This window comes from Diadema antillarum, unplaced genomic scaffold, assembly GCF_040938485.1.
Source record: "Diadema antillarum isolate AM-2024a unplaced genomic scaffold, OU_Dant_1.0 scf00000000, whole genome shotgun sequence".
NCBI lineage: Eukaryota > Metazoa > Echinodermata > Echinoidea > Diadematoida > Diadematidae > Diadema > Diadema antillarum.
The window spans coordinates 1,673,566-1,684,002 of record NW_027270889.1 but is presented as its reverse complement, the minus strand read 5'-3'; the positions used below and the strand labels follow the sequence as shown (position 1 = coordinate 1,684,002).

Sequence of the window (10,437 nt, the reverse complement as noted above, 5' to 3'; positions counted from 1 at the left end):
CAAGGAAAGGATAGATGAAATGTATATTATAGCAAGGAAGATGAAAAAGAAAAAAGAGGATGATGGAGCTGGTTACGGACAACAGCAAGTCGTAAAGCAGCCAGTGGTGACAAGGATACCCATCTCCTCGTGGAGCGGATTATAGGGTTGGCGATGACGAAGATGTTGACGTCACCTATGACGTAATAATGTTTGCAAACTCTCTTCTACCCATGTGTTTCTACGGTAAATGTTTTCCTAAAGCGTTTATGTATGGATTCAGCGAATGCGGAAATATTAGCGAAATTCGCAGTAAAAGGTTGATTGAACTCTGTGAATCTCTTCAAAAGTGATGACTTCTCGAAGGTTTGATGACCCCGGCCGTTCTGCCTCCGCCCATCGACCTCTTGATGAAAACTACAGCAATCTTTAGGTGACATCACCGGAGAAGATCGTTGTAAAGGAAATTATTTATAACAAGACTTTCGAAAAATTAACACCGTTTAGTGGGACCTTCAAAGAGCACATGCCCTATCCATTCTCGTCCAGAAGGCATGAAAATTGTTGCCATAACTTATTTTAACAGCGTGGCGAGGGGGTATACTTTCCATTAAAATAGAGAAAGAAAGAATATGAGAGAGAGAGAAAAAAATGAAAATATCAAAATTAGGGAGTAGTACGTTTATCATACGAAGCATTTTACAGCGTGATTGTAATGTAAACTAAAACATGTGCAGGAAATACGAACAAACCAAAGAAGCGAGGAAACAAATAAAGGTGCAACACTGTAAACACATCAACAAACATACACGACGTATAGGCCTACAGATCAAAGCATGATTGTTATGACTCGCATTCAGAAGATGGACATTGACGAGGTGAAACAATAGAGGGCAATATAGTGTTTGTGGACGCCGCGCGTGTGTGCAGTGTGGACCTTGGGAATTTGAAGAAGACCCCAGCTTATGATTGGTGTCATCACCATGGTTATGACGTTGACGACGACGACGACGACGATGATGATGATCATGACGATGGTGATGATGATGATAACGCTGTATGAAAGGGCTCGACACGAACATTTTTCTCTACTGGCCCGTTCTCTCCTGTGCCTCTTTGTTTAAATTCGGAATTTTTGTGGCCCGAAAAAGAAACGTACTGGTCCGAAATTGTAGGTAACATAACAATCGACTTTGAGCATAAGACCCGGTCGGGCCACCAAAAGATAACTCTTTTGGAAATTGTGTGGCAAAACACTGCATTAGTGACCCAAGGCCACTTCTAATGTCGAGCCCTGGTTCTGGTCACCATTATCATTATTAACATTTTTATTTTGCAAATGAAACCCAACTTTAGACCCAGCTTTAGTGGTTCGAAATAGCTCTAAGATGTGAGTTAGAGGTAGAAACAGTCAATGTAAAAATGTTTAAAAAATGTTAAGTATTGTTGAATATACAAAATGTGAACAGTAGCTGTGAAAAAATATTGTTTATAGAATAAACCGTCTATACAGTTATGGTTTCTTGAGAATGATAATACTGATATCTCCTTATATTTTAGGCTCTATTGCGAAATCTTTGTATGGTAGGATATTTGTGATACAACTGACCTCCACGAAAAGGTTTTGAATCACTGCTCCTAATGGTAACAATACCTTTAAAAGAGCAGCTTATCACAAGGGAAGGTCAGATTTTTCATCAAATATCATTACGTATGTTTATCGTGACGTCCCCCGCAACACAGAACATGTCGCGGAAGAGAAAATGCAGCAATTTTAATACATTTTATATCTAGATGAACCGTGGAGTTTGTTTTTCAAACTTGATTTTCGTTAGAAATCTTTATTCTACCAAAATCTCTTTTCTATTGTCATATTTTTGTTTGTACACTGTATTCTTGAAATGAAACGTTGCAGAAATAAATTGAAATAGAAATTAAGCTTTAGTTGGCGTCATCAGCGTCGCCATAGAACACAAATAAAAAGTCTTACTCAAATAATGTTGTTATAGATTAAAGTAATGATCAATTCATCGCAGGTCGTGGTTATAATGCTACTTTTCGCTGGCACAAAAATCTTGGCTCTTGTTTTCTAAAGCTTCAAAACTACACAACGGGTCTTGATATGTCGGCCTATTTCCTCTACTCAGATGAAATGCAATTAGGAGAGACATTTTTGTTGAAAACATTTTGCGGTAAATAGTTCTATGGTTCACTATTTGCGTCAGCAACGGATTTGAAGCCATCGTATCGAGTTCGTAGAGCGGAAATTCTCCTCTAGAGAAGTCACTAAAAGAAAAAAAAAAACTAGATGAAAGGAACATGCATGAGATGTTTGCAGATAATGGAAAAAGAAAGCGTTTAAGGTTTGATTCTAAGGACTTGTGCATTTTACTCTGGAAAATTCCATCGAATATGTGTATTGTACATAAGCCAGTTTGGGGTTAGTACGAATTTAATGACCTTTCTGGGTTTTTTTCTCTGTCAGTTAGGGGCACTTCACTCGTTTTCGGAGCGATATTTATTATAAGTTGTACGTAACAGTTTATGGGATCCATCAATCCTGTCCAAACAAAGAATGAACTTGATAGACCAGATGACAACAATGATCGGTCAACTGACACTTTGGGAAAGCATTCACTTTTTGCATTGAATGTACTAACAAATCTCTTTCTATTGATATTGCCAAATATCACTTTTGCTGTCAGGTGGATGTGCTGGCAAGCAGCATTTGTAAGGATTATATGAAAAATCATTACATCACAGATGTCTATCCCAGTGAATCTAAAAACAACATGTATGTTGTTACGAATGACCGTTTTTTCTGCTCATGCGCAAAGTGGAACTGCGAAATGGCTTATTACAATAATCCTACGACAGGCAGAAAGAAAACCAAGAAAGAAGGAATGACCTAAAGAAAGAAAGAAAGAAAGAAAGGAAGGGTGAGGAAGGAAGGAAGGAAGAAAGAAAGAATAATACATATGACGACACACATAAGAACATTAAAAAAAAACCAGATAAAAAGATATCGGGTCGATATAGGGCCCGCATCCATCTACATTATGTTCTTGCATGTATGACACTACTTCTAACATGAGCAAAATGTTTCCCAAGAAGGTTTCGATTGAAGTAGCTTCCTTCTAGATTTCTGTTTAATTTTGACTCTACTTCTGCGATGCTTGTAATATATTACATTACTGTTTTCTTTGATCTTTCATTATTATTATTTTTTACTACTCTATGATTGACCAATGCTGATGGTAATTTCATAATAGTAAGTTACCGATGTGCATTACTATGCGTATTGTTTTTAGCTTTATCATCACCACCATCATCATCATTGATCATCATCATCATCATCATCATCATCATCATTGTCGTCGTCATGAATGTCACGAAATGATTTTAGAAGGCAAGGAAATAAGGGAACAGAACTGTTCAAAAATAATCTTACTGAATTGGTATAAAACATAATCCGTCTCATCATCAAAATCGTGAAATGAAAAATACACCCCGGTAGTCCAACCATGGAGCTACTAGAGATTGTCCAACGTTGTGTTGTTCTACCCTCTATGAATCTTGGTGTCTGTATTAGTAGACTACGCATGTCCACGGTCAGCAAGAATACCAGATAGAGACTTGCGTAACATTGCATAATCACAAATTGACCTCATAACAACCCTTTCGGTCATGAGCGACGAAGCGATACAGAACATCGATATCTACGCGAGGTTCCCCGTTCTCTCTCAGAAGTCGTATCGGACTCCTACAATCGACACGGGTGCATAGTATTTCCGAAGGGACTGCGCTCAATGGTTTATGTTCTTATTTTGAAGATACATATCAGAAATATATTTGCTGCTACTTTTCGGGATTATTTTGGAGAAACATGATGTAATTTGTGACGTTTCTTTCTTTCGGAAGAAAGAATTTGTTCATGCCATCACTCTAGAGTAACATTCTTCCCCCTCTCACCCTTCAAGTGGATCAGTCCAGATCGGAGAGCGGCAGTGAGCTGGCGCATGGCTGCAGAATAGCATGCATACGATTCTCCAGTTTGATTGCGGCGAATCTCTGGTCAATTTTATAGTTGACGACACCACTATTGTGCTTATCTCCAAGACTAGCCACCTCATGTACTTAGCGGTCTGGGCACTGCTGCTGACCGCTCGAGTGGACGGACGGTTGATTGCCGGACAATTTGACCTGAAGAAAGAAAAGAGTATGGGGCTTGCAACTCGAGGATTTGGACTGTGATGGTGCAGAGCTTCAGCCCAGCGAGTGAAGCTTCTACGCTTTCCGAAACATCGCCGAGACCGTTCAGGAAAACTCGCTTTTTCATTTGTTTCAATGATCAGCACATATTTTATTGCATTTTAACTCGGCTTTGGACACCTCAGATATTATTATTTCGTTCTTGTAATCGTACTTATCGCATGAACAGCTCCTGGTTTGTCTCCAAAGATTAGAGTGGATTTTTGAACGATCCAACCTAAGATTCCCGCTTGGCTTGGGATTTCCTATTTCGCTTCTGAATTCTGCACCTTTCTTTTTACTGGACATTTCACCGTTTTTAGACGTGGTGAGCGGTTCTTCGTCGAGGCCAAAAATGTCCAAATTCAAACTAGGTAAGTTCATCCTCAACATATTTTTTTTTCTTCACATTTATTACATTTATGAAGATGTTCTCCATGCAGCGCGCTGTCCCACGGACCTGTGTTGAACATTACGCTGTTGTGATGTCAGTCAATGTTTTACGGCTTGTCCCCAACCAAGGTCTTTTCGCCCGCGCGTCCTTCGCCCAAACAAGACATGGCTATTGGGCGCGTGCCCGATTTGTTAGTCAGTCTGCATTTCGCGAAACAAAAGGTAGATTTGGTCTTCTGGAGTCCGCGTTTTATCTGGTTGACCAAGGCAATCAGTCTTGTCTGGAAAGTTATAAAATTACCTTGAATAAAATCTACCAAGCATGTTATGTTGGTTGGCCTGGGGCGGGATTGTGATGATGTGATGATGTTTGGCAGATGCGGTCTGAATACCAGTGCAATTACTTCAATGTTCAAGAGAAAGGAACTATTCTCACCATAGTCACATCAAACTGAAGCTGAGCATGTCCATGGCAACCACAGCACCATTTTATGTGCATTTGCAATGTTGTTTGTAAAATGGTAGAAGGAAACCATATAATTCCTGTGAATCAAGTATGAAAACATATACAAAGGTGCTTCATATTTATGTGTAAAAAAAGTTGGGTTTTGATTTGTGCAAGGTAAACCAAGGATGAAGTTGTGTCCATTAATTTCGAAATATGAATTTGAACATGCAAAGAGAAGTATATGATATATTACTATATGTCTCTCCCTCCATTGCATTTAATGCAATTTTGATGCAAACTTAAATGTTGATATTGATATTCAGGTATCAAAGTTTACTGGCAGGTATGTGCTGGTAGATGGTGAGGTAGGTGGTCAGGTGACAGTCACTAATCAGATTATTAGAACATCGGATTTATTCTGTCACATAAACTTTTACATGTTTAACAATACACACAGGCAAGCATGATAAAGTGCAATAGGAAACATGGTTACGCAAAATAAGACTTAGGGTATATACTTGAAGAGTTTGTTCGCAAAAACCGATAAGTCCATATTTGCCGAATGGAGATATTTGCGATTAAAGGTCAAGAAAAATAAAGATGATAATAAGAAAATTTTTGCTTCTTTTGACCATAACTTCAAAAATGTACCTTTATATGTAGTGACCAATATATCATTTAAAAGGTATTATTTTGTACTTTCATGACAGAGACCGTACTTCAAAATCTTCAAAAATGGACTTATTGGTTTTTGTGAACAAACTCTTCACTTGCAAGCATTCTTACAGTCATTGTCTTTCTTGGTGTTGCACTGTCACTTGTTCTTTCCCAGTCTATCCTGATGCTCTCCTTTAAAAAACTTTTTGTTCACATTTCGTGTAGGCTATTTAACTCTTTATGTGCCATGGTGGAAACCCCCTGTGTGCCACATTATTCTGAGACACCAACGAAGTAATGCGTTGAGAAAATATTCTGTTGTTCAAGTCTATAAAACTTTTACAGAATTCTGTTGAATTGCAGACAAAGTGAGCAAAGTTGTAGAGAAAATGCCAAGCTTTGCATTGATGTAAATTCTATGACAAATCTATAATTGTTTTTCTTTCAAATGCCCAGTAGCTACATTAATGTAAGTGTGTGACTTTTTGCACACAAAGTAGTGACAGAAACTTAGAATTTGCAAGGAAACTCAGTATGAAACACTGCTTCTTAGTCAATCACCAAATAAATATGCAAGCTATAGACGAGAGGAACGGAATCACGAGAAGCGCTTTCATTGTAATATGGCATTTGGCGATATATTGATCGGTTTGGGCGGGCTTGTGCGTTTGAGTGGAATATGCGAAGTTGGCACACCGTCGACTGAGTCGGATGTGCAAACGTGGCACATAAAGAGTGAACAATACTTACCATCGATTATACAGATTCAAATATTTACAGTGTTTTTTTTTCTATCCCTAACTCATATTTTAGAACTATTTTAAAGCACGAGTGCTGGGTTTTTGTTTCTTCTGCAAATGATAAATTATGTCTTTATCCCTCAGTTGCCTTGGGATATTTGAACAAGGGGCTTCGTAAAACAAGTAGAAGTAAGCAACAAGGCTACCATGTGAATTGCTTGTGACTGGACCATGAATTCTTACATAACTCCACTCAAACCGATATGGATGGATGGTTTGGTGGTGTGATCGGTGAATTCTGAGGCATTTTATTATTTTTTTGTGTGTGTTGAGGAATTTTATTTTCTGTTGCTCTTGATATGCCAATCTTTGTGAGTCTTAATCGGGTTTTGCCTGCAGTGCTTGGTTTAGTTATTAGTCTTTTGGCAATAAGATTGTTAAAGGGATGGTACATTATTGGTGGAGATGAGAATTGGGCTTTTAACTTTTTGCGAGATACCAAGAAAACACTTATGATATAGTACAGAGCATTCCATTTTAAGAGGAATTCAAAGTTTTTTTGATGGAAATTGGGTTTGGAATGACTGAAACATCAAAAAACAAAGTAAAACTAAGCGATCGTAATAAAGTGTGGGTCCCACACTTATTAGAATCACTCTTTTTGGATATCTCAGCCATTTCAAAACCAATTTTCATCAAATGTTGAATTCCTCATAGAATTACATGCTCTTTCATATTTTATCAGAGGTTTCTCATTATCTCACCAAAAAATGTTAGAAACCTGAAATTAGGTCTCAACCAAAACTGTACGATCCCTTTAACATCAAGAATGATTGTAGCGAAATTTTTATACACATATTAAAATTACGGATACATACTGTGACTTCTTCTTTTTCCTTTATCCTTTGTGTTTGTTGGTTTATTTTCAAGAATTCAACCATGATATCACTTACATGGGTGGTATCTAATATCCTTTTATGCTGTGCCACATTGAACGCAATATTTTCTATAGTAAAGGTACAGAAATTAAGAGAAAACATCATTGTACAGGTAGGCCATAAGTGATGAAAAGCCAAATGCCTATACATCTAATGGTGATCAGCATAGCAATGTAATGTTATTTTTTAGCTTATTGAAAGCATTGGGTAGTTTTTTTTCATGTGCAAATTACAGTGATAGAGACTGAGATTGCCATTCACATTCATTTGCATTCTTTCTGAATCAACTAGAGCATATTTGGTACAAGTAATGATAACAGTATGACATTAGGCAAACAACAATTTCTGTGACTAGGTAAGTTTCTAGGTAAATGGACTAGGTAAGTTTCTAGGTAAATGGCATGAATTTTCATGATTATGAGACCAGATTGTCAATAACTGTTTCTCCAAAGAAAAAAAAAAAATCCTTTTCACCAGCAATTCATGCTGCTGTAACTAGGCATCAAATCCCATGAAAGAGGTAGGGAAGAGTTGCCAAATACAATGTATTGAGAGTTGCAGGAGTTGATTTGGCGAGCATGACAATTTGGGTCTGAATTTGAAGACTAGGCATGTTTGCTTATTTCCCTGCGTGGTCATCAATGCAGAGGGGCCCCTTCAAGCAATAAAGGAAGACTGTCCGGTCCTCCAGAATAGACCTTAGCCATAGGGACAAGCCCAGGTCAAATGAAGTGTGTGCATTCAACAGCCAACTAATCCCTCCTCCCCTCCTCCCCTCCCCCCCCCCCCCCCCACCACCACCAGTTATGTAATGTTATGTAATAAGAAAAGTGGTGAACTCTGTAGAGGCAGGTGCAAGGCTGCAAGCATATCATTATTCTGTGAATATAGTTTGTGTGTGTGTGTGTGTGTGTGTGTGTGTGTGTGTGTGTGTGCATGGGGGGGGGGGTGGGTTGTGTGTTATTGTGTGTAAGGTGTGTGCATGAGTGAATGTATAAAGTAAGAGGATGGGAGAGGGGAGAGGGGGGGGGGGGGAGGGGATAGCTGTGTTTGTTCCACACATACCTCCAGAGTCCAGGGAATGGCTGGATGAAAATAGACAAAAAAGGAAATTCTCTTTTGAGTGGTCAAATAATAGGGTATGGGTCCATCATGGCCTTCGAATACAGCAGCTGCTAGCCTTGGATGGATGTGGGTAGGGAGGTGGTCTACCTCCCTCCTATGGGTGAGACCACCAATGAGGATGGTATGGATGGCTCTGGCCAGAAGATGGTGCACATTCTTGTAAAGCATACCCCACCCATTTCTCTCCATAAACAGACCATTTCCAGTTCCATTGAAGTTGAAAGAAGAAGAAAATGTCTGCACATATTGTGACCTCTTGATTTTTAATGTACATATTGCCAAACGTAGCTTCAGAGTTCTGCTCACAGGAATTAGGGTACCAGTATTCACATGATTATTATTATTTTTTTTCTTGCCAGAATAACACAGAGACGTTCATGAAGGACACTGTGATTATACCAGGGGAGCATGAAGATGCCATAGCTGATCACATAAAGATGTGATCAGACTAACGATTTACTGAAATAAACCAAAGAATGTTCTCCTGGCCTTATCATCATTACTTTTACTGGCAAATACCAACAGACATCTCTAGTCTTTTAAGTAGTATAGAAATGTATTGGAAGTCAATAAAGGCATACATCATGGTAAAGTAGAACCATTCTTTGGTACTTCATGCATTTGTAAGTTACTGCACTCCACACAAAATGACAGTTTACAAACTGCCTGTATATTGTAGTTTCAGATGTATGTATGCCTGTCTACCCATCAAGTACATTGTATGTCTGTAATTGTATGTTTGTGGTTGTATGTAAGTCTGTTCAATGGATGTAGGTCCTGTAGTGCATAGGCTATATATTTTTAAAATGATACACATTAAACACACATCGAATACACTCTGCAATGACCTTGGTGACCTGAAGATTCAACTCTCTTTCACTCCCTGTCTACTTGATCCTTGACCCCAAGCCCAGGTTACACCAACAATGGCCCAGACTGGATTTAATTAGTAAGATTAGCAGAAGCTGGTAGAAGCACCCTCCACACCCCCTCCTTTTTTTGTGTCAGAGGTGTGTGAGGACACCCTTTCCACAATCCTCTTTACCCCCCCTGGCATAATAAGATCAGATGCTCTTGAATCTTATGGGGGAGGTGATAACACAAAAGAGGGGAGGACTTGGGGAGACAACTGGAGTTCTTTGTTATGGCCAGGAGAAATTCTTCCTGACTCACCACCAACACCTTGTCTTAGGGCTGTTGGCTGTCGGAGGAAGCTTGCAGATTATGTAATCAATTTGCATATTAGACTGGAGAGGAAGGAAACCTCCCCCTACACCCAAGCCTAGCTTAGCCTCAAAAGCTGTGGCCAGCCAAGCAGAAGTTCAGGCGCATTGGGCTTTTGTGGCTGCATGGTTTCTAGAGCTGGCTGTCGATGCATAATTAATGAAGCTGCCATTATAGCGACCACAGTACACTTGTTCAAAGCGAATCCAGAGTGTTCATTGTGAGTGGCCATGGTCGACAGTAGTTTCATTACTACTACCAAATATTCTTGTCATTAAACAAACTGAGGCTGTGTTTCGTTTTTCAGATTTTGAAATACTGTAAAACGTGGAATGTTCGTGTGCATTTTAATGCAAATTTCGTGAAAGCCAAGGTTTGTGAAATAAAGATGCCTGCGAAAGTTCGTGTCCTCACATGCATTGAATGTTTAATAGAGGCAACTCGCGAAAATTTCATGCCGCAAAAGAGGCTATTGGCTCCAATTCGCGAAAATTTCATGCTGCGAAAATATCATGTTTTACAGTAATATCTTTCAAATTCCTTCCTGTCGTGCTTTACACCCGTATGCTGTCATGATGACTGTTTCATATGGAAATATCATGTTGAATTTGAACACTGAATTGCATTCACTCAGACTCTTGAAACTTAGTACCAAGATCCATGTTGGTCTTATCATGTCACA

General features: G+C 39.0%; 1 protein-coding gene across 1 annotated transcript in view; it reads left to right on the top strand.

The window, feature by feature from the left end:
* Positions 1 to 3,666: 3,666 nt before the first annotated feature.
* LOC139731181 (thyroid hormone receptor beta-like) overlaps positions 3,667 to 10,437 on the top strand; it is a 55,726-nt gene continuing 48,955 nt past the window's right edge. Inside the window, exons 1-2 of the mRNA XM_071642410.1 lie at positions 3,667 to 3,757; positions 4,554 to 4,604. Of these exons, the coding sequence (XP_071498511.1) occupies positions 3,667 to 3,757; positions 4,554 to 4,604 (142 nt within the window). The remainder of the gene's footprint in view (positions 3,758 to 4,553; positions 4,605 to 10,437) is intronic.